We start from the raw sequence: 24,743 nt of genomic DNA, 5'->3' as shown, positions 1-24,743 counted from the left end.
ACTTTTTTAAACTTCTATCCCCCTGGCTCAAGAGGAAATTCCTTGGGGAGTTAGCTCACTTTCCTCCTCCAGGTGGGCAGAAGGAACTCCCCTGTGCAAGGCCCCGTGGGGACAGGACAATCTGGAGGTGAGGCCCAAATATCTCCAGCCCAGTGGGCTAGAGGGACACCACTTCCAGGTACTCGCTATGGTTGGTCGTCCCTGGAGGGAGCTGGAGCTCCTTAGGAGTCGGGGGAGTCACCCCTGCCTGGGACCTGGCTTGGCTACTGGAATACGCAACTAGCGACAGAGATAAACATATGCATCATTTTACACAAACAAGCTCTTCATTGGTCCCGGAAATCAATTCAACATCGTTTAAAAGCCAGTGTACAAAGAATTCCCAAAACAAAATTCCCTACAGTTGGCTTCGTTATTAGAGGTTTTATTGTAACTGGATATTTTCGACTCACGTCTACATAGAAGCAAACTTAACTATTCCCCAGTTGTTTCAGTAATGTTTTTCTCTCTAAATTGTTGAGTAAGATTCTCCTGGATTCCTAAATTGGTTGGTTAATTGAATGCAGGAGATATGAAGAAACATTTTCATTCTCCCTTTGCTATTGACAAGTAATGAGAGTCAAGTAACAAGGCATTATGGGTTGGAGGTCAGTCTTTAAAATGTAACACTTCAGAACAGAAGCTTAATTTTACATGAGAGAAACCACTATGTTTCTTATTAAGACATTGCACAGGCAAGTTCCTGATCTCTGGGGCTGTGTATCCTGTTAGCCTTCATATGCTTTTCATATTCCCTGTGCCATCCTAAATAAATTGCTAGAAGGGCAAGAAAGAGGGTAAGAGGAATGTTTTTTCATTTTTCCATTTTTTTTTTTTTTTGATTGGGACATCCTGCATGGGAGGCAGGAAGGATGAAACAAAGTAGCCCTGCGGGCTTCAAGAGTGGACTACGGGGTCGGCGGTACAAGAACCGACTCTGGAGGGTCGGAGCAACATCAAACAACCTGGGTGAGCAAGAATCCATTCCTTCCGTCGATGGTATTTATTGAACGCCGTGTTCACAGGACGCTTGGGAGAGTACAGTAGAGTGGTATTTATTTATTCATATTAATGTCTGTCTCCCCCGTAGACTGTAAGCTCATTGTGGGGAGGGAATGTGTCTTATTTTATTGTACTCTTCCAAGCGCTTAATACAGTGCTTTGCATACAGTAAGTGCTCAATAAATACAATTGAATGAATGAATGAAAAAAAACCCCAAACCACCCATTCCGAGAAGGAAGTAGATTAACTGTTCCTTTCTCTGGCAGTCAAAACGCTACTGGATAGGGTGTACTTCTGGACTTGGAAATGGCTTTTGAGTCACCCCGAATTTTGGCTTTTAGTAGAAAGAAGATTCCCAAAAGTCTGCACTTATACGGCGAGGAGTGCATGCGTAAGAGACTCCCGGCAGTACTTACGGATGCAAATCCGACCACCTACCTGTCGTTCCGTGAGTAGTCGCAGGCACTTGGCGATAAGCTCCAGCCCACCATGCCTACCCTCCCGCTGCATTCCGTATGCCAGTGCGCAACAGAACTGGCAGGGAGAACGCCAGTTGCACCGAGCAAACCCCCACAACCAATTTTCTTTTTTTTAAATGGCATTTGGTAAGCACTTACTTTGCGCCACGCACTGTACTAAGCGCTGGAGTAGATAGAAGCTGATCCGGTTGGACCCCCGTCCATGCCCCACATGGGGCTCACAGTCTTAATCCCCATTTTACAGATGAGGTAACTGAAGCCCAGAAGTGAAGTGACTCACCCACAGTCATACATCAGACAAGCGGCGGAGTCAGGATTAGAGCCCAGGACCTTCCGACTCGCAGGCCCGTGCTCTATCCACTAGGCAACCCTGCTTCTCCACTTCCTCCTTACCGGTAAGTCTCAGGATCGAGGTTCATGTGTTGCTCTAGAACGGAGATCCCAACTGGCCTTTTTTCCTAAGGATCACTTGGGTTGTGTGCTCTAGACCGTAAGCTCGTTGCGGGCAGGGAACGTGTCTACCAACTCTGTTGTACTGTACTCGCTCAAGCGCTAGTACAGCCCTCTGCATGCAGTAAGTGCTCAGTAAGTACTAACGAAGGTGGTCTACTCTCTTTCAATTTGAAGTTTACATCACGGTCATCATTCTTCAATGATATCTTCACTGCATCTCACTAACCTGTAAAATCGGGAGCACGGGGGAAAGACAAAGAGGGAATAGCAGGCGTACCGCCGACAGACGGAAGTCCATACCGCGATCCCATCAGTACCTCTTAGAACGAAGCCAGCAGTATAGACCCCTCTGGCAGGCAAATACTAACTCTCTTCCGTTGGTGGTCGCTCTTTGCTGTTCTTTATGGGCATCTTTGAATTTTTCAGACTGCTCACCTGACTTTTTTTTAAAAATTAAGATGGAACCTCACCGCTTCTTTTAAACCCAGCTCCCCAAGAGTAATTAGAAGGCTCTATACAGTACACAGGTGACAGACAGGACGTTCTTGGCAGAGGGAACTGAAGCGAGGCCTCAAAAGAGAGGACTGTAGCAGAGAAACATTTAGAATGTGTTAAGAAATATTAGTTTTATTTTAACCAGTTTTCACAGCTGAATATTTATTCTATAAAAACTTTACAGATTGTACAGTTTATATATAGTTCAACTACTGAACAAAAAAGTAGGTCCCACAGATGCAAAAATACTGTACCAATCCAAGGTAAAGGCAGATTTACACACTGTACAGCTCTCTGCCGGGAAGGGGGGGAGGGGAGGGAGGTGGTCAGTTCCAAGTATAAACTTCAAAACTGTACAAAAATAAGGTTTGATTTTATTTCATTCTTCATACATTCATTCAGATTGCAAGCCCAGATGCCCAAGTAATTACAGGCACCTGTAGTCAGGAATCAGTAACACTCCTGAAAGGAATGCAAAATATGTCTATTTACACAGGGCACTCTTGTACACCATGCTGTATAAAGTCCATGGTGTAGACATATAAAGCAAAGACAAAGAACAGTAAATGTCTAATATAAGGTAGTCCTTTTTTTTGAAAGAAGTTTCCGTATTTAATAGTGTGCCAAGAGAATTTAACTTATTAAATAAAAATATATTCTAAGTGAACCTAGAAATTACACGGATGAACATAAAATGCAATTTTTGGTGTAATACATTAATTATATCTGCAAAAGGAAAACAAAACTGTATATAAAGTAGTATTCTCACCCAGCAACAAGAAGCACTTATGTAGTTATTTTTTAAAAGTCAGGAAAACTATTTTAAAATCCACTAAGACTAACTTATAACTTAGATATTCTTACATAAGATATTCAGTGATTCACTAATACTGCAAAACAAGCTTTCTTCTAGAGAGACAGTGGTTTCTTCATGCTAACTGGGTAAGAATTGGACTTTTTTTTTTTTTTTTAAAGGGAGCCGGATGTTTACTTAGCATAAATCCTGAGCACACATTCTGTTTTTAGGATATGTGTATCATTCGGCTTTTCACTTATAAGGGCATCTCCTATTAAAGATGCTTATTTTTCATTTAGAATATTCTATTATTTGAGGTATTTGCACCTTCTCTGAGACAAAACGCAAAGCCTCAGATCTTTACTGACTTGTTGGGGCGGTGAAAAGTTTGGCTAATACCCGTTTAAATTCTGTATTCTAGAAGAAAATGTATAGAGAAAGAACAAACATTATTCCAGACTTTCCTGCTACCCAGAAAACAACAAACACAGTTCAATGCTTTTCTTCTTTATACAGTACTAGCCAAAGACAATAAAACTAGAGCTTCAAAAGCTGTCTGGTGCTCATTGTTATATTTTTACTTCGTGTGTGTACGATTATTCGATATAAAAGAATTATGTTGGGACAAAGGAGATCTGGTAATTTTTTTTCTCCTTAAGATACAGTACTTTTAAAAGCTCCTCAATGGTACACAGCTTGGATTTTTCCAGTGTCCTATTTCCAAGCTTTTTCAGCTATAGGTAAACCTGTTTCAGGGTTTCAAAATGGATTAGGGTATCTTTGAGCCATAGATATCCATTAAATTCAATTCCAGTGTCAATTTACGAGCATCACAGCCAATTAGAATTCATCAATTTTTCTCTGCAAGTATTTTAAAATGGAGTCCATTCCTTGAGCAGAGCCCCAGATTTTCTTTAACACTTCACACTCTCTCTCGTTTGCTTGCTCTAAGTCCATCTTCATGACATTGCGCACCAGACCTTTGGATTCTTCAAGAACCTATGCCAAACAAGAAAATCGGTTCAGTGTTAGAATGTGTACTGGACATGGTAGTGGTTTCTTTTAAATTAGGTTTGTTTTTCTTTTAAAGCATGGTATCAGTAGTCTGGGTTGTTCTGAGATGCTAGGACTTTGAAGCTCCTGATTTTCAATGTTAGCTGTTGAGTCGGAGGAGGAATTTTTAGAATTCTTCCACTTGTTCCCATTTTTCACCAAAGCACTGTTGAAAATTACTGAGAGTTTCTCGAGTGCTTCGAGGATCTCAGCAAAGGCAAGCTGGTCCTCGTATTAACCTGGAGGGAATTCAGGATCAAACTGAAACAACTGTCTTTTCTCCCCTTCCATTTTGATGCCAAGTTCTACAGTCAACCTTGCATTATCAGCAAGTGGATTTTCCGCTTGGAAGACCGTCCATGCCAGAGTGCCCTCACCCCTCTTTCACGTGACAACGGTGGCTCTCTGGGAGTTTGTTAACAGGGTGGGTTCTGGGGCGGCGTCCCCCCCTCCACTGCATTTTCCCGCTCCCCCTCTAATAGCCCCGGCTCAGTGAGAGTTAACAGCGTTTTCCTTTTCAAAATAGACTCCCGAGATTTTCAGAATACTCAGCTTTAGATGGAAATTTTAAGCTTTTCTTTTAATCTTCATTTGTTACTCTTTAACCTAGAGCACAGTATGTTATATAGCCTTTGAGTGTCTTTTTGATAAAGACCACAGTGTGAGGTGTGAAGAACTAGTTTTACAGCCTTTCACTGGAGGGTCAGTAACCTTTCCCTGGATTTGAGAAGCATTACGGAGATGGGAGTTTGATTTTAGCATCCAAGTCAAATACTGTTTTGCAGAAAGCTGTGGAAGTCATCTAAGAAACCTTTTTTCCTCCCTTCCCTGGTTTCCCTTTGACCGTCCTTACACTTCTCCCTCCTCTCCTTATATTGTAGGAGTAGGAAATGTTCTCTATCTAAAAGTTCTTCGTAGGTCACCGTGAGCTTTCTGGAGGCACGGTGCTGCACACGTCTAAAAGAATCAAGGTTATACGCAAGAAACAAATGAAACTTACAACTGAATTACATGTGGCAAGTTCCTTAATTCGAACCATTACTTCCTGTGTGAATGTCCCCGGCCAAAACACTTGGGAGACCAATCCTTTGGCACAAGCCTCCTGTGCGGTCAACTTCCTTCCACTGAACCACATTTCATTTGCCTAAGGGAAAGAAGAGTTATTTCTGATATGAAATGTAATGGGTGAAGGAGTGGGAGCGGGGAGGGGGGAGGGAGAGGAGCTGAACATCTTAGAACACCCCAACCCCCAAACTAAACATGGTTTGAGAAATGCCTGCCCCAGTGGGGCTGCTGAAGTATTTAATCCAGATGTGCTGTACTGGGATCTCTGTACCAAGAACAAAACAAAACTACATCCAACAGTTTCTGACTGCCGCAGGCAATGGCACAGTTTTCTTTTTGATCTCAAAGAAAATCAAGAAGAAACCATTAGAAATCTCACTCCTTTCAAAAGGCAGTTAGTTAATCTGAGATACTTTGGATCCACTGACTTTTAAACTGCCCCTTGAGGGAAATGACCCTGACCATTATTTGCTCATTTTGAAAATCATGAGAAAGTGTGTGGTGGTGGGGAAGAGTGGCTGCTTTTCCTCCAAGTGGCCCAGGTTTGGGCACCTTAACCCAGCAAGTGCTTGAGAAGCAGCGTGGCACAGTGGAAAGAGCACGGGCTTTGGAGTCAGGGCTCATGAGTTCGAATTCCAGCTCTGCCACTTGTCAGCTGTGTGACTGTGGGCAAGTCACTTAACTTCTCTGTGCCTCAGTTCCCTCATCTGTAAAATGGGGATTAAGACTGTGAGCCCCACGTGGGACAACCTGATTCCCCTGTGTTTACCCCAGCGCTTAGAACAGTGCTCTGCACATAGTAAGCGCTTAACAAATACCAACATTATTATTATTATTATTGATGGTTCCCGCAGAGCGCAAGGGAACGTGATGAGCAAGCTCTGGGGTAGAGAAAAGTTCATCAGATCAGACCTAGATCCCATCCCACACGGGGGTTAACTTGAGAGGGAGGGAGAATGGGTATTCTATTCCTGTCTTACAGGTGGGGGAACTGAGGCCCAGAGAAGCAAAGCGACCTGCCCAAGCTTACACGGCAGGCAAGTGGCGGAGCTGTGACTAGAACCCCTGTCTTCTGACCCCGAGTCCTGTCCTGTCTTAGGCCATGCTGCCCCTCTGGAGTTTGAATTGAGTTAAAAATTTAAACTGTTAGTTGTCATTAAACCAAAAATCCATTTTGGATGTATTTCCATTCATATGCTGCTATGGGAGACTCTGGGCAGCCTCTAATAGTTAAATCTAGCTTCTGAGGAGACCTCAGCTCACTCACGGTAAGGGATGAGGATTTTTCCCTAAGGCAAAATCAACAGGTGTATAGCTACCCTTTGAATTCACTGACCAGACGGAATCAAAGCAGACCACATGGAGGAAAAATAAGCATAAGCATACAGCTTGGCCTAGTGGAAAGAGCCCGGGCCTGGGAGACAGAGGACCTGGGTTCTAATCCCGGCTCCACCACTTGTCTGCTGTGTGACCTTGGGTAAGTCACTTTGCTTCTCTAGGCCTCAGTTCCCTCACCTGCAAAATGGAGATTCGATGCCCATTCTCCCTCCTACTTGGACTGTGAGCCCCGTGTGGGACAAGGACTGTGTTAACTTGTATCTACCTCAGTACTTAGAACAGTGCTTCTAGTGCTTAACAGGCATTTAGTGCTTAACAAATGCTATTATCATTATCATTAATTGATTTAATTGTTCTTGGTCATCTTGTGATAATTCAGAAAATACCCATATGAAATTGGATTTACAGCCTTCACAATACACATATATCTCTGCTTCCTAGCTTTCTGGAGAGAAAACTTTTTCTGAAGCCTGTCTTAATAGTTGACCATAACCACTCATTTCCTAAGGGATTTTAAACTTTCAAGGTTTGGATTCCTATATCTGAGAAGCAATAACCAGGACACTTTAAACTGACAAAGTATCTTCTGCAACCAGAATCTCACACTTTTCTCTTGCTGGCATAGCATACTTACTGCCCCAGAAACATGTATGTTGGAACTTTCTTGATCCTCTCAGGGGTCAAACGTGGACCCTGGGTACATAAATCTTTTCAAAGAGGAAAAAATTTCCACGCAAGGCCCCAAATACTTCTCAAGCATCAATCAATCGTATTTTTTGAGCACTTACTGTGTGCAGAGCATTTAGTACAGGGCTCAGGAGAGTACGGTACAGCAGAGTTGGTAAACCTGTTCCCTGCCCATCAAGGTGTGTTTTTATCATGAGTCTGATTCATTAGGTGTAAGTCAATTAGATTAACTTTGAATAAAGGCATAAACAGCTCTACAAAACTATCTGACAAAAAAACTTCTGGGATTTGGAGTGGGGTGCCATGGAAAGGAGAGGAAGGATTTTCTTTCTTCAGGTCTCATCTCGCAAATGCCAAACTTTAGGTTTCAGGATCCAGGGCTTAGTCTGTCACGAGAACATTTGCTGGACAAAGTAAGAGTACCAGAGAAGTGATGTAGCCTAGTGTAAAGAGCACGGGCCTGGGAGTCAGAAGACCTGGGTTCTAATCCTGGCTCTGCCATTTACCTGCTATGTGACCTTGGGCAAGTCAATTAACTTCTCTGTGCCTCTTTTCCCTCGCCTGCAAATTGGGGATTCAGTACCTCTTCTCCCTCCTACTTGGACTTTGAACCCCACGTGGGACCTGGTTAGCTTGCATCTACCCTAGCGCTTTGTACAGTGCTTGGCACAGAGTAAGTGCCCACAGTCACACAGCTGACAAGTGGAAGAGCCGGGATTCGAACCCATGACCTCTGACTCCGAAGCCCGGGCTCTTTCCACTGAGCAACGCTGCTTCTCCCAGGTAGACACACCTGCCTACCCACAGTGAGCTTACAATCTATAGGGGGAGATGGTCATTAACGCAATTAAACTATGGACATAAAATACCTTTTATTATTCTTCAATCTTAAATTATTTTTAAATTCTTAAAATTAAATTCTTAATCATTATTAGTGATTCATAACCAGACGGCATTGAGGATACGAGGTTGGAATCTCCCTCTGAAAGTTCCAGACAAGTCTAGATCCAGACACGATGTCAGTGGATCCCAGAACGAGTTTCAAGAAACTGATTCAAGCGCTGATGGTTTTTGTAGTGTCACTTGTGCCCTCTAATTAATTCCTGCCCATCATGGTCCCGCCGGAAACCAGTGGGTGGGTCGTGGGGAGAGGTGCACAATACATGAGAAGACATATGTGAGTGCTAAAAAGATATGGAACGGAGAGTGAGTGCTATAATCTTTAGGGCTTCCGATTGGTTGCACGCATCATTCGTTTCTTCTGAGTATTACACAGCTGCATTCTATTGGGACCAAAAGAGGTTCGAATATTGTAATAATGGAGAAGGGAGGTGTAAAGGACTAACCCCTATATCCTATTTATTGCCATTGTTCTTGTCCGTCCGTCTCCCCCGATTAGACTGTAAGCCCGTCAAAGGGCAGGGACTGTCTCTATCTGTTACCGATCTGTACATTCCAAGCGCTTAGTACAGTGCTCTGCACATAGTAAGCGCTCAATAAATACTATTGAATGAATGAATGCCTAACAAATACCAAAATTATTATCATTACTATCTTTTAGAGAAACCCTTAATAGTCCATCCTAGTGAAAAGAAGTCATAGCTATTGCTTTGACTCAAAGTTTGTTGCTACCTGTTAGTTTAGCTTCTCAACCTAGACGGTCTTTCCTAATTTGTAAATTAGCCTCTGTGGTGAAAGCACTGGGATGGCAGGAAATAACTGACAATTTCCCTGTAAAAGTACAAAACTCCCTTTTATACACATCAGTGCCTTGGCACTAAGTCTAGCGGGACTAGCAGCTGAATTACATAAAAGAAGCATAAAGGAAAGTTAAACTAAGCATTTTTTTTTTACAATTAGCTGCTGAATCAAAGGAAGAGACCAGACATAGCAGTAAGTCCACAAGGCAAGGGAGCCAAAAAGTCTTCCTAGGATTAGTCCCAGGCAGAGATCGCAATTTCCAGGCCTGAGTTTGCTCCTGGCACTACAAAATCCCAGGGAAGAAAGTGAGAGCTGGTACCTCACTGCCCGGTTATGGCTGGCTCTGCTTGGCCACCCATTGGCAACCCATTGTTTCAAAACTGGAAGCCACCTCCCTAATCCGGCCACGAGAGAATCGAGTGGGGAGTGCAAGAAGGCAGAGAGCCAACTTGGTTTCTTTCCCTACTATAATTTCCCCTATCTGTAAGTTCTTTTAATGTCTGTCTCCCCCTGTAGGCTGTAATTGTATCTGCTATATTGTACTTTTCCAAGCGCTTAGTACAGTGCTCTGCACAGGGTAAGTGTTCAATAAATACTGTTGATTTGATTTTTCCTTAGGCCGCCTCCCTTTTTCTTCGGAAGGGGAATTTCTGGGAAATAAGACTTTACTACTTATCCACATCAAGATTTGTGTCAATCATCGATTCCCACATAATTTACTTTTTTTCTCCCCAGAGGATAAAGGGCCCAGGGGACACTGAATTTCACAATGACTATCTCTTCCTTTTCCTTCCCTCTAGGCTACCTTAACATATGCGCAGGTACAAATGTTTAAATCTCTGGTCTCCCTATGCTTGGGAAGAGCACCTGAGAGTCTCCATAATTTGTGCTGCCTTTATATGGAATCGTAAGATCCTAGCTAGGCAGGAGCTGTGCCTTTAACTTATTCAGATACAACCCAGCCCAGCAACATGAGCATTCTACTCGACACCTTCTGATTTGCTTTCAATTTCATTTGACTATAACAAAGTCTCAGACTAACATTTCTGAACAAAGGAGAGAACGACTGTCGGTTCTCCCGGAACATGTGCTTTCACGTTTTGCTTTGGACAGAATCTGACTGGAGAATTAGGGAATGTTTTTCCATCACCGGCGCATCTGTCCGGAGACAGTGTGAAACGAAATTGCCCTTCTTATCTGAAGAGAACACACCTAATGGTGCAGTTCACTCATGAGCAGGTACGGGGCTGGAAAGGCCGGTGCGGGCACAAGACGCGACCGTGAGCAGACGTGAGGTGGTAGATATAGCTCAGGCATGGTATACCCTAACATGAGTTTCCCTTAACCGAAGCTCATCAGGACTCTCTTGGGGGCGGGGAACGTGCCTACCAACTCTTAGTACAAGCATTTAGTGCAGTGTTTGGCGCACATCATCATCAATGGTATTAGCTGAGCGCTTACTGTGTGCAGAGCACTGTCCTAAGTGCTTGGGAGAGCACACATTAAGCACTTTCCATACAACTGATCAAGGACATAACCCGACACTCTTAGCACAACTGACCAAGGAACTAACTGCCCGAGCCCCTAACTTAAACGGTAATGCAGACTTTTAGTTCGCTGTGGGCAGTGCTCTGCACACGATAAATACTACTGACTGATTGATATTAGAGTGGGATATTTTATGGTTGGTAATGGTGGCTTTTATTACAGCACAGGTTGGTGTATTCTCTAAAACCTTACGTTCTGTGAGCTGATATTAAAGGAAGTAGCTTTTCATCATCAGCACTCTTTTCTCCCTAAAATTTTATAGGGGCAGCACACAGGCACATGTGCATAATACACGGCGGTACATAGTTTAGCAGCTTTTATTTTCTGCCTTTCCAAAAGAGGAGACCTCAAACGAACATTTCGTTTCTATCGTTAGCCCCACGCTACCAACAATCTCTTGGGGAAATTCATTCTTCTTTCCATACTTGGCTGTCTACTATAACTGTAAGACTTTTATAAAGGGAGCTCCGAGACGAGATTTACAGCAACAGCCGAAGACACCAAGTAAAACAAAAGACGTTGGGATAAAGCTACTCGGAGCGTATTACAGACTCATTCACATAACTTTCATTATAGCTAAAAACTTCCTTATAACACGTTTTTATAATTAAAGTCTTACTGGTTTTAGTTCATCAATAGTATCAATCGTCCCATCTAGACTGTAAGCTGCTTGCGGGCAGGGAATATGCCTACCAACTCTGTTGAATTGTACTCTCCGGGCTCTTAGTACAGTGTTCTGCATATAGTAAGCACTCAATGAATACCATTGATTGATTGAGAGTAGATACAGTTCCCCGTTTGTGCTGCACTCTGAACTATGTAAATAATGATAAATAATAATGATGGTATTCGTTAAGCACTTACTATGTGCCAAGCACTGTTCTAAGTGCAGGGGTAGATATGAGGTAATCAGGTTGTCCCACATGGGGCTCGCAGTTCTTAATCCCCATTTTACAGATGAGGTTACTGAGGCACATAAGTGAAGTGACTTGCCCAAGGTGACACAGCAGACCTGGCGGAGTCGGCATTAGAACCCACGTCCCCTGACTCCCACGCCCCTGCTCTTTGCCACTAGGCCACGCTGCTTCTCTATGCTGCTTCTACGTACTTGGGAGGGAACGATAAAACGAGCAGACATGATCCCTGCCCTCGAGGAGTTTAAGATCTCTCTGGGAAGAGACATTAAAATAAAATACAGATTGAAGGAAGGAAAAGGGCATACGTACAAGAGTTACTGCTTAAGTCTAAGGGCGTGAACGATATACCCATCAGTCAATCGATGGCATTTATCGAGCATTTACCGTGTGCAGAGCACTGTACCGGGCACTTGGGAATGTGCAATACAACAGAATCGGTAGACGCAATTGATAGAAGCTGTAGGTGCTTACAGTCTAAAGGGATAGACCAACAGTAAAGTAAATAAGTACTTATGTTTTGCAGGGGACTACGAGTGCTTAGGTGGCGCAGAAGGGCTACAGTTGCTTAGCAGCTGGGGGATAGAAAGCGGGGAGATTAGAAATAAATCAGGGAGGCTTCCTGGAGGCGGGTCCTCAGAAGGGCTATGAAGGAGGGGAGAGCTGTGGTCTGTCCGATAAGCAAGGGGAGGGAGCTCCAGGCGGGGGGGGGGGGGGGAGGGGGGCGGAGGGTGTGAGCAAGAAACGGGTGGTGGGAGAGAGATGAGGCGGCAGCACGGGGTGTAGGTCAGCTTGAGAGGAATGAAGAGTGTGCTCAGAGGTGTAGTGGGTATAGAAGAGAATGGATAAGTAGGAGGGAGAGAGAGCTGATCAAGTGCCTACAAGCCAATGGTCAGGACTTCCTGCTTGATGCCGAGAGGAATGGGTAACCAGTAGAAGTCTGGAAGGAGTGGGGAGATGTGTGTAGGATGATGTTTCCGAAAAATGAAACAGTAAATACTGGGTTCTGGAAAAACACAGCAATGAAAACGCTGCGCTTAAGACTACCACATTCTTTATTCCACACCCTTACGCTCGACCCTGAAATCGGTATCATAAAGAGGTTTTACTAAGAATTTTTGGAATCGGGGGCAAATGAGGACTCGCAGGTAACTAGCTGTGTGGGAGGCTGCACTACCTACGTGACTACGGACAGCTTCCAATTTCCCCGTGCTCCCTCCACTCCCTCGGATGAAAATGGGGGTAAGGTATCTGTCCCGCAGCCTCCTGCTCAGTGTGTGGAGGGAGTGAGAATGAGAAGCAGTATGAGCTAGCTGGAAGGCCCAATTGGAAGACACCCACAGAAATGGAATGGGTGAGCTCTCGCTGGCTCTGCTCTCGCATGCGAAGTGCACATATTGGGGTGGGCTGATGACCATGGAGTGAACGATGGCAAAACAATGACTGGCAATCGCCTACTAAGTGACCACCATCTGACCCTATTTCCAGCTTTGGCACACTGCGGCCCCAGTGCTAGTAAGAGTAGGAAGCCCAACAAGAAATGGCGTAGCAGGGGGAGAGTCAACGATAGCTCCTGCCACTGACTTCCTAGAAATCTTTCTTTTGCCGGATTCATTGGGCTTCTGGCCCCCGGCAACTGTTGCAAGACCTCCAGAGAGCCAGCGGGGGAGGAGATGCGCGTGCGTGTGTTTGTGTCTGTCTGTCGGAGTGGCATATGCTCCACTATCACCTCATCTATTTATTCCTAGGCCTGGAAGAAATGGTGTAATTCCACTAGTCATCCAAATGCAACCTAAAACAAAACTGATTTAATACGCCCTTAACTTAATATCATTTTAGGACAGTTCTAGTCAAAGTTTTCAGAATTTGCATCAGGCACGGATCCAACTCCTGCTTTAGACTGAGTGTTTTTTTCAGTACTGAGATATATCTCGGGGAAAAAACATTTTATAAAAATTTACAGTGCAGCAGTGGAAGGCATGTCCAGAGGAAATCTGGGTTTGGATTCTTCCAAGTCACCCTGAAATTCCACTTCCTTTGGGAAGTCTTCCTCAATCAACTGCCACCTCCCCAAGCCACAACAACCCAACAGCCACCTCATGGTCCTTACATATACATAGATATATATACTAATCTTCTCACACACACCTTATTCATGTATTTCATCCCCCAACGGTCTTGCTACTACCAGTTTCCATTCTTGTTCTTCCCCAGGCTACACTATCTACACTTTTTATACACAAATTTTGGTCTGTCTTCCACCCCACATTAGGTTGTAAACTCCTTGAAGGCAGGGAAGGGTCTTTTTGATTCTGTGGTGTTCTCAAGAGCTTAGTACTACCTCCGGACACAGGAGGTGCTCAATAAACGTCAGTGATTGCTAGATTCAATTCCACAAACAACTATTTCATTCTAGGTGAAATTTTTCTTCTGAACATGGCTGCTTCATACCATTTACAATCTTGGTGATTTCTTTCAGGTCACAATGACAAACAAAGCCTTAAATAAGACACAGCGGGCACACGGGGGTGGGGGGGTGTTAAAATAAAACAAAACAGAACAAAAAACTACCTGGCAATAAGGCTCTAAGACAAGATGAAAATATTCTTATGCCTGGAATAACCTTTCTTTTCTCCATTCACAGGAGTGATGCTCTCGCTCTCATTAAAGGCAATGAGACTCTTCCACTTAATGTTGGGAAAATAGTGATTCAGTCCACCTATTTACCTACATTAGTCTAAAAGGATGCTATGGACTTGTAATTTGCTGCCCAATCTAATATGATTTCTACCTCCAAAGTGCCTTTTTATTTACAAATGTAGTCTACACTAACAGTCCACTTCAGGGATGTGCAGTTTAAGTACCTCCACTGTCCATACGTGTTCATATATACTTTTTATTCTGGATAATTTCTCTTATTCCTTTTGCAAACAAGATGAAATTCCCTTGGGCAACTAGCCCCCATGGCTAGTTTCTGTTTATCTTTGTGCATCATCATTCTTCTCGCTCCACTGAAGAGGCCGCACATCTCCAAACCAAGATTTACATGCTGTTAAGTATTAGATTGAGGCTGGAGTTTGATAGCCGAATTCAAGCGAGTTTACCCTAACACTGCTCTGCGTGGGCCAAAGGCTTGGCTGCTGTATCAGCATCTACTTAGAGATTTGTTTTATTGGCAGGTGCCAAAGAGGAATAAAATTGCTGGACATACTTGCCATGTGAATGTTGAGATAGTTAAAAATGTAAACTGGATTAAAAAGTCTGAAAAATTTCTACTCATCCTATCAGCAGCAGCAGTAACATCTACTTAGCCCAAACTGCGGGTAGAGCACTTAGACACTTGAAAACATAGAACATCAGAAGAAATGGCCCTGCTCTTGAGGAACTTTACTGATAATAATAATTACTATTATGGTATTTGTTAAGCGCTTACTATGTGCTGTACTGTACTAAGCGCTGGGGTGGATACCAGCAAATTGGGTTGGACACAGTCCCTGTCCCAGGTGGCGCGCTCAGTCTCAATCCCCATTTTACAGGTGAGTTAACTGAGGCACAGAGAAGCAAAGCGACTTGCCTAAGGTCACACATCAGACAAGTGGCAGAGCCGGGATAAGAACCCACGACCATTTGACTCCCAGGTCCGTGGTCTATCCACTGAGCCGTGCCGCTTCTCTAAAACACTGACGTACCACTCAGAATAATTTTTGATGCCTCTGTAAGGGCATATGAAAAAATGGCATTGTTCCTTGACATTCAGAAGATTGAAAATCTCCTAATGAGCGGATTCCAGCCTGGCAACTGAAAATTTTGGTGAAACCCTAGAACAGATTCTGCATGTTCTACCTCTTCCCACTCTCAGCGCCTCTTACTGAACCAGTAATCCCATGGAAGCACAGAACATTTGAACCGTTTGAATCGACACAGACTGACAACCTGTTCGCCTTAAACAGACACCAAACTGGGAATTACCACTCTGCTTTTGGGAATTCCCCATTTTCAAAAAAACCAAAAAACCAAAACCCCAAAATCAAATAGTGAAAAACAAACCAACGGAAGTTACTCACAGAAGCTAGTCCCATTATCCTGGGAAAGGAGAGGGAAGAACATCCATCAGGACTCTGCCCAAAGGTAGTGTATGGGGTCTGAAACCAAGCCTTCTCATTAGCCCAAACGACATCACAGAGAGGCAGTATGGAAGCTCCAAGGCCAATTGCTGGACCATTTACTGCTGCAATGATGGGCTTCTTAAACTGAATCAAAGTATGCACAAAGTTTCTAAAAAAGAAAGCAACAGATTTGACAATTATGCTACGCGTCTTATCTTCTAACAATAAAAAAAAAACTAGTATCTAGGGCGCATTTCTACCAAGAAGTAGGCTTAAGCAAAATGATGATTTTCACTTTCACTTGTCAGGAGGTAATTTTCCAATTCTTCCCTCCCCACCCCCCATTGTGGTTTTTCAAAATGTTACTTCCTGGGGGTCAAAATGCTTCTAGCGATCGAGGCCCTGAACGCATCCGAGCTACGAGAAGGTGCCTGCCTAGCTTCCACTCCTATAGAAATATCACAGGGAGGTGACACAACTTCAGGGAGGGAGGTGGGGAAATTTTGGCGAGGCTGAGTAGGGGTTTTCACTCCCCAGTTCTGGAGGGGAGCAGGTCAATCGAGAGCCACTGTCAGTCTCGCCGGGAGATGTGAGCTTGCTATCGGTGGCAAGTCAGACTGGGCACTGTGTTGGCTTTTCTTGGGACTGCTGGATTATAGATGGTGCACCTTCTTCCTATTCCAAGCAACTGCTTTACAGAACAAGGTGCACCAATAATTTGGGTGGGGGCACCACCGGTGTGTCTGGGGGACCTCCAGATCCGTGGCCCTGTCTACACATGCTCAGTCAAATCAAAGGTGACACCACAAGGCCCCGATGACCTTGCTGCCCACAAAGAGATGATGGTGGTATCAACGACTGCTTCTACGAAACAACCCATGTGGTGGAATGTCATCATCACATCGCACCGCGTGCTGTGTGATGTAATGGCAGCCACATGTCACGTGAGGGGCCGTAAACTGTACAGCTCAAAAAGTATCGTTTCATTTGGCTCTTCTGCAGATGGTGGTCGGCCCCTGCCTAGGCACTGCCTTTGCTGGTGCTAGATACACAACAGCCCATAAAAGTCTCCACATTCATTCAACCTGAAACCAGTCACTGCTGGGGATTACCTAATGGTGCAGATGAATGGGGGCCTTTTTTTTTTTAAATGGTACCTTTTAAGCACTTTGTGTGCCATGTACTGAACTGAGTTCCGCAGTAGACAAAAGACAATCAAGTCGGACACAGTCCCACTCCCACATGGAGCTCACAGTCTTAATTCCAATTTTACAGATGTGTTAAATGAAGCCCAGAGAAGTGACTTGCCTAAGGTCACACAGCAGGTAAGTGGCGGAGCAGGAATTGGAACCTAGGCCCTCTGACTCTTGGGCTTGTGCTCTTTCCACTGGGCTACACTGCTTCCCTAAATGCCACGGGCTTGGAAGCCATTAAGGAAGTAGTTGTCCTGAGCCTGACCAATTGGGCAGAGAAACATTAATCAATCAATGTTTTTTATTGAGCACTTACTATGTGCAGATCATTCTACGTAAGTGCTTGGGAGAGTACAATACAACAGAATTAGCAGACGTGTTCCCTGCCCATGATGAGCTTACAGTCCAGAGGGGGAGACAGACATTAACATGAATAAATAATTTATAACATATAATTTAAAGATATGTACACAAGCACTCTGGGGTTGGGAGCGGGGCGAATTTTAAATATATATAAAAGATCCCAAGTGCCTAGATGATGCAGAAGGGAGAGTAACCCTGGGAAAAGAGGGTTGAACCGGGGAAGGCCTCATGGAGAAGGTGTGACCTTAATAATACTTCGAAGGTGGAGCGAGTGGTAGTCTGACATATATGGAGGGTAGAGTTCCAGGCTAGAGGATGTGGGAAAAGGGTAGGCGATGAGATAGATGAGACTGGGGCACAGTGAATAAACTGGCGCTAGAGTGGGCGGGCTGGGTTGTAGTAGGAGGTGAGTGAGGTAGGAATGGGGCAAGCTGATTGAGTGCTTCAAAGTTGATGGAAAGGAGTTTCTGTTTGATGTGGAGGTGGATGGGCAGCCATTGGAGGTTCCTGAGGAGGGGGAAGACATGGACTGAACGTTTTAGTTGACAAATGATCCATGCAGCAGAGTGAAGTACTGATTGGAGTGGGGAGAGAAGGTTTTTTTTGAACCAGTAGGTCAGCGAAGAGGCAGAAGCAGTAGTCGAGGCGGGATAGGAAAAGTACTTGGATCAGCATGGTAGCAGTTTGGATGGAGAGGAAAGGGCGAATTTTAGCCATGTGGTGAAGGGAGAACCGACAGGATTTGGTGACAGACTGAATATATGGGTGGATTGAGAGAGATGAGTGGAGGACAATGCCGAGGTTAGGCGGTTGTGAGATAGGGAGAGATATTGGTGTTGTCTACAGTGATGGGAAAGACGGGGGAGGGGCAGGGTGTGGGTGGGTGGATAAGGAGTTCAGTTTTGGACAGGTTTAATTTGAGGTGTAGGTGGTACATCCAAGTAGATATGTCCTGAAGGCAGGAGGAAATGCTAGATTGTGAGGAAGGAGAGAGGTCAGGGCTGGAGACCTTAAGCGCTTAGTACAGTGCTCTGCACGCAGTAAGCGCTCAATAAATACAATTGAATAAATGAGATATAGATTTGGGAATCATCTGCATAGAGGTGGATGGTAATTGAAGCCATGGGAGCGAATGAGTTCTCCAAGAAAAGAAATGCAAATCCCTCAATACAAGGTGGTTTCTTTTAGGCACAGGTAACTCTTGATCAAATGGCAGATCAAATAAGGTTATTGATAATAATAATATTAATAGTATCTGTTAAGCGCTTACTATGTTCCAGGCACTGTACTAAGCACTGGGGTGGATACAAGCAAAACGGGTTGGACACAGTTTGGATACCAAATCCAACGGTCGCCATCAACACAGAAAATCGCATTCATCAGTTGGGTTCTTCTGCATGTTAATTTACACTGCAGCAGAAACTCACTTGACATACTGAGAACCCACTCTGGATAATCAAAAACCATTCAGGAGGCTCAAAGCCTTACATGCCTTAACTAGTTCTCTCTCTCACTCTCTTAGCCAAGTCAGCGGGGTTGCTGTAGCTGGTCGCTAGAGTCCAAATTTTATTAGCTTCAGCTACGATTCTTCACAGGCTCCCTGCTGTCAGTGCAGCCTGTCTGAGTTATGCTTCCTTTGGTTTTCATGATCTTTTCATTCAGGGAGAATTAACTCATTCACATGGATCTGTGTTTGCACAGAGAAGGATTCCTAAATGAGAGAGCCCGAGGCATTGTTCGAAAGATCACACTGGGTTTTAATGATACCACGATACTAAGAGAGACAGACAACCTTTGAAATAGGCACTTGAGATAAGTGTAGACAACCTTCATTAAACTACTTCAGTTCTGAAGCCTCTAGAGCATTCTGGGTCAATGGCACATTGAAATAAATGCTCTGTGCTGCTCTTGAACGCTCTTGAAGAGGCAACTGCTGAAATTGTTTCTCTGATATACAGAGGGTAGATGAATGCTTAAAATGTAATAACACCATCGGAGGTCATTAGGATAATTCTATAGAGAAATGTTGAAACAGTCACAAGCATACACCCCCCCTTCCCACACCACTTAAAATAGAAAAGAACACGATATTCTACATCTAAAAGGGATAGGTCTTAGAGAAACAAAGGATGCCAGAGGAATTTCTTGGAATAATAATAATAACGATGGCATTTGTTAAGCGCTTACTATGTGCCAAGCACTGTTCTAAGCGCTGGGGTAGATACAAGGTAACCAGGTTGTCCCATGTGGGGCTCACAGCCTTAAACCCCATTTGACAGATGAGGTAACTGAGGCACAGAGAAGTTAAGTGACTTGCCCCAAGTCACACAGCTGACACGTGGTAGAGCCGGGATTAGAACCCAAGCCCTCTGGCTCCGAAGCCCATGCTCTTTCCACTGAGCCATGCTTCCCTGCCCCTATCCTATAACCTTTTTCAACCGATGATGGGCAAGAGGAATTCAGGTCATCTCTTCCTTGGAAAACCTATTATTATTATTATTATTATTATTATTATTATTATTATGTACTAACTAGATGCTTAACTCTATGCTGGGGGGGGGGGGGGGAACGTGCTAATTAAATGGGCCCCATAAAGGGCTCACAATCAAAGAGATGTGGAGACAAAGTATTTTCTTCCCATTTTACAAATGAGGAAACTGGGGCGCTGGGAGGCTTGGGTGACTTGTCAGAGAGTAGGCCAACTAGCACCAGAATTCAGGCATCCAGCTCCCGCCAAGCCCTCTCTACTATCCAAAACAAGTGGTGCTATCTGAATGAAGCCTATGTGCTGACATTCTGAAGGGGATCATCTGTGGTGCTGTGATGCAAAGATTGTCCAAATGAGCACAGTCGCCACCAAACAATCTCATTTTTGAACCTTCCAGGAAATGTGTGGTAATGTCCTTTCGATCATCTCCAATTTGTGTTAAAGCGAGGGCTCTGTGAGCTTAGCATCTCTCTGCCCATCAGGAGGGAGGCAGGTTTTTATCCTAGGCTCCTTTCCTAGCACCACTTCAAGCCTGGGAGATGAATCTCATCAGAATGAAGTCACGCAGAATAAGAACATCCACTCCAATTTCCTCATTTATCTCTCGACAGTTTGAGTTTTACAGTCCCAGATTCCCAATTGCAATGGAGGAATTTAGTTTATAAAGCTCATCGTGGATCAGCCCAGCAAACACGTGTTATGAATAACTTTGCTGGTAAAATGTGAACGAGTTTCCTCATTTTGCCTTGCCTACGCTTCTATTTTTAAACTTATGGGAAGGAATGACGCTCTCAACTGTGTCTATCACCTGGGGCGGGGGGAAGGGTCAAAAGCATCAGGCAGAGGGAGAGAGAATGAGAAGGAGAGATCAGAGGCCAATAAAACAAAATTTGATTACCCTTCTCCTCCTCCCCCTTCACAGTTCACCACAATCTGAGCTAAAAACTCATTCACTGTAAGGTCCCATCTACCCCACACAGTTTCATGGTTAAATTTCAGTGTTTACCTCTTCCATTCCAGTGTTCCCGTAATTTGGCCTGACGTGCCAAAAGTCACTGTATTCAATCAGACCACCTTCCCTTTCCCCATTTAGAAGTTTTAAAGCTATAAATTCTTGCCTAACCTTTTGTTGGTTTCCTTTCTGATTTTTCTTCCACCTTTCCAACACTCTGCACTAAAACCACCTGCTTCAAAATTTTCAATATCCCTGGTCCAGGATTACAATTTTCAGTTTCACGAATGACACCAAGTGATTTTAAACAAGAGAGAACAGGAGAGATTTCTTTGCAGGTTAATTATCCTCTATTTTGAATAAAAATGAGTAATCTGGAGGGTCAAGTTAGTCCACTGGAGACCTCTGGTCTTTGGGGAAGAAAAAAGGATCAGATCTCTGGTCTCTCTGTCAGTTTGAATGAGTGGGTGAGTTAAAAAGATGCCGGGGGCCCTACCCTTCAGAAGTAGGTGAGTTTTCCCAAATATTACTCCCTAGATGGTAACTTGGAAAACAAAGACCCGCTCAACCAATTAAGCTCATTTGAAATCTCCATTAGTCCATGCTCTCTCTGGTTTTCTACCACTAGACATTCTCATTTCAGCACTGTGGAGAGTTATGTCAGGCAGCACCTAGATGATCTTAGGCACAAATGGAAAGGAGGAAAACTGGAGAACGCTTTAGGGAAAAATCGACAAACTTCAGGGTGTAATTACATTCTTTGCTCTTTTTAAATTTTAAAGCAGAGCTGATGAGCACATAGCTCACTGAAAATTTCTGAAGAGGATGCATTTTGAGACCAAGTAGAATGAACTTTGTAAAACCTGCAGCTGGGCTAACCTCCCCATCTTACACACCTTCCTTACTACAATCAACACTTTTTTCACTCAAACACACACACACACACACACACACACACACACACACACACACACAAGCTGAAGATAGACAAATTGTTTCACGGTAAGTCTTATCATAAGGATTGTGAAAACTAGACACTAGCCTGGGAAGATGAGTTACTCATTTTCTCACAGGATGACCCACAAGGGTCCAACATTCAGTTGACTATAAGGACTATAAGTCTGAGTCATGTCATGGTACAGTGGGATGAGGCAACTTGACCGTCGACTGCCAGAAAAGTTAAACAACAGACGTAGGAGCGTATTATTATCTCCTCTGTAAAGTGGCAGGAACATTTTAAGCAATTACGTTAATAAAAGTTTAGCCAGAATTCTGTGTCTGACAAGGGTTTCTGTATTTGGAATCTTTGGAAGACCCATGCGATGAACTGTTTCTCCAATTTCAAAAAATAACTAAAAATGAAATAGTCCTCAATGTCTAAGCTGGTTCATATGACAGTTTGAGAAACAGTAGGTCCCCATGAAAGCTTGGCAGTGGAATTCATCTTTAGGCAAATTAAAGACATCTGCCATGAGAGAGCAGAGAGACACAAATTTTGGACCAAGCTAAACATACCACCCAAATAGCACAACTAAACTTTCCTTGAAGTGAGAAATAGCTTTTCATCTCCAACAGGTAAAATTATTTTATGCCGAGGAGCAGAAAAGTCTGCTGCTTTAATGAATTTTACTTCAAGGCACATTCAGTGGACAGTAATGCATTAACCAGATGAACATTTTGGAAGTTAGTCAGTCACGCTAACCAGACTAGAAAATGAACAGGCACAGGAAAACCATCACACACTTAAAGGAATGACGGCTACTTTTACATACCTAATGGCTTCCGCCATTTTAGTGCTTTCTCTTTTTCTGTCATCTGTCAGACGCCGTATAAAATAAATGAAATCAAGACCACAGCAGAAGACGCTACCCACTGCACTGAGCAACACAAGTTTACTGTCATCTGCAGCGGCCGTATTCAGTGCACTCTGAACTTCCTTCATTACCTGCAATTTGGAAAGAACGAAAAATAAGAATCCAAACAAAGTTCTGGAAGTTAACATATGCAGGCAAATATTTACATTTCTCAATTTTCTCCTCAGAGTAAGAATCTCTGTTAACTGCAGATCTGGTTTGAGAGATCGCTGTTCACTTTCATTACTTCAAAGAAAGAGGAATGACATTTGTAAGCGGGACAATAGGTGAGCAGTACAGTTCCTCCAGGCTCTTTCCAGACTTGGCGACGATGTTCGGCAGGCCCCTCCAAGGTTCATCACGAACAGGCATTTCTGTAGTTTGAACAGCAGATGGCAGATGCAAACCAGGTCACCGAAGTAACTTCGGTTCCTTTCAATTTTAACCGACCAAAGCCACCAAGCTCATGGTACCAACCAAAATTACGGGGCGTATTCATATGTACAATTACATAACCGTGGAAGGGTTTTATTTTAGCTGGACAAGAAGCTACTTGAAAACATTCAGATGTGTCTAACGGTGGAGTCTCCTCTCAAAAAGACGGGCAAGCCCCATTCCCGCGGCTTCCCGTGCTAACGATAACTGCGGCATTTGTTAAGGGATCTCGCTATGTGACAAGCACTGTACTGAGTGACAGGGTAGATAGGAGATCATCGGGCCCCACATGGGGTTCATAGTCTAAGTAGGAGGGAGAACAGGTACTGAATCCCCAATCTGCAGATGAAGGAACAGAGACACAGAGAAGTTAAGTGTCTGGCCCACGGTCACTCGGCAGACAGGTGGTGGAGTCAGGATTAGAACCTAGGTCCTCCGACTCCTGGGCCCCTTCACTCTCCATTCGCCCCACGGCTTCTCCCCCAGGTCGTTTTGTGAGATGCCTTTAGGGGTCCGGGCCCAAGGCCAATTGGAAACCAGGCGTGTGAAAGACGACGCTAGTTACTGTGCAGTTCTTTAAAACCCCGCTTTGACTAAATTTATGTCTCCTTTGCTGCTAGTCTGCATCCATCCTGAAATGACTGAATGGCCAGAGGACCCCTCTTGGACTGCAAATTCCACAGCGCTCAGAGAGAAGGGCAGCAGAGCTCTGAAAGGCTAGCCACTGGAGGGGACCCAAGCTTAGGGGACTGAGGTGAATTTTCTGGGAATAGGGAGTGCTTTATTAGCAACTCGCCATCATAATAAGAGAAAAGAAAATAGATGACTGTAATCCGTGGTTTAATGGCCAATGGTTAGGCAGGCAGGCAGAAAAAGAAGAAAAAAGGTTTTTGATCACACCCAAACGAGAGAGGGGGCTATGTCTAATTCCCACTTCTCTCCCGGGGTTTAGAATGGTGTTTTGCACACTATGAGCACTTAATAAATATAATCCCTACTAGCAATAATTGCATTTGTTAAGCACTTGCTATGTGCCAAGCATCATACTAAGTGCTGGAGTAAAAACAAGATCATCGGGTCAGACACGGTCCCTGTCCCCCAAGGGCCTCGAAGCATAAGGGGGAGGATGAACAGCTACTGCAACCCGATTTTACAGATAAGGAAAATGAGGCCCAGAAAACTTGCCCACGGTCACACTGTAGGCAAGTGGCAGAGTCAGGATTAGAACCCAGGTCCACTGACTGTCAATCCTGTGCTCTTTCCACTAAGGCCAGACTCTAAATAATCTGACTCTTTAAAACCTCTCTTTGAACCAATGGCAACTTACCTCTGGGTTTAGGGAATTATTCTCTGAAGATTTTGTTGATAATAAAATGTGAGTGAAGCCATCCTGCTTTCTAACCACAATGTCCCTGTATCGATAAGCACTTTCGGTTTGTCGCACACTGAAACGCAGCCTTTTGTCAAAAGGTTGGTCTCTTCGGTCCTCAATAAACCTCCTTTTGCTGGCTGTCACGCCTGTAACAGATGTTTGTATATTGGTTGTTCCATTGGCAGCTAATGCATCCAGAAAGGTAGATGAACCTGGAAAGAGTTTGAAATAACAATATTCTATCAAGCCCCCTTTTACAGTGTATTTCTGGATCAGGGACAATTTTCTGCATAGTTTTTTAAAAATATCTTTGTAAAGTGACTTTTCTTACACACTGCAAAAATGTGTTTACGCACTTTGCAAACTTTTGCAAAGCTTTCAATATCAGAAATGATTTGCATTATAGAGAT

At 44.0% G+C, this 24,743-nt stretch overlaps 1 protein-coding gene across 3 annotated transcripts in view; it reads right to left on the bottom strand.

The window, feature by feature from the left end:
• Positions 1-2,574: 2,574 nt before the first annotated feature.
• CDYL (chromodomain Y like) overlaps positions 2,575-24,743 on the bottom strand; it is a 134,042-nt gene continuing 111,873 nt past the window's right edge. For 2 of the 3 annotated variants that reach the window (XM_029053993.2, XM_029053994.2), the window contains exons 4-8: positions 24,289-24,545; positions 22,446-22,618; positions 15,636-15,846; positions 5,319-5,462; positions 2,575-4,264 (exon numbers count right to left, since the gene is read on the bottom strand). In XM_029053993.2, coding sequence (XP_028909826.1) covers positions 4,106-4,264; positions 5,319-5,462; positions 15,636-15,846; positions 22,446-22,618; positions 24,289-24,545 — 944 coding nt within the window. In that variant the 3' untranslated portion in view covers positions 2,575-4,105. The remainder of the gene's footprint in view (positions 4,265-5,318; positions 5,463-15,635; positions 15,847-22,445; positions 22,619-24,288; positions 24,546-24,743) is intronic. The other variant, XM_029053995.2, reaches the window with a different exon arrangement.

Source organism: Ornithorhynchus anatinus, chromosome X3 (assembly GCF_004115215.2).
Source record: "Ornithorhynchus anatinus isolate Pmale09 chromosome X3, mOrnAna1.pri.v4, whole genome shotgun sequence".
Classification (NCBI taxonomy): domain Eukaryota; kingdom Metazoa; phylum Chordata; class Mammalia; order Monotremata; family Ornithorhynchidae; genus Ornithorhynchus; species Ornithorhynchus anatinus.
Note: the sequence above shows the minus strand (reverse complement) of the source record. Positions and strands in the feature narration are given on the sequence as shown.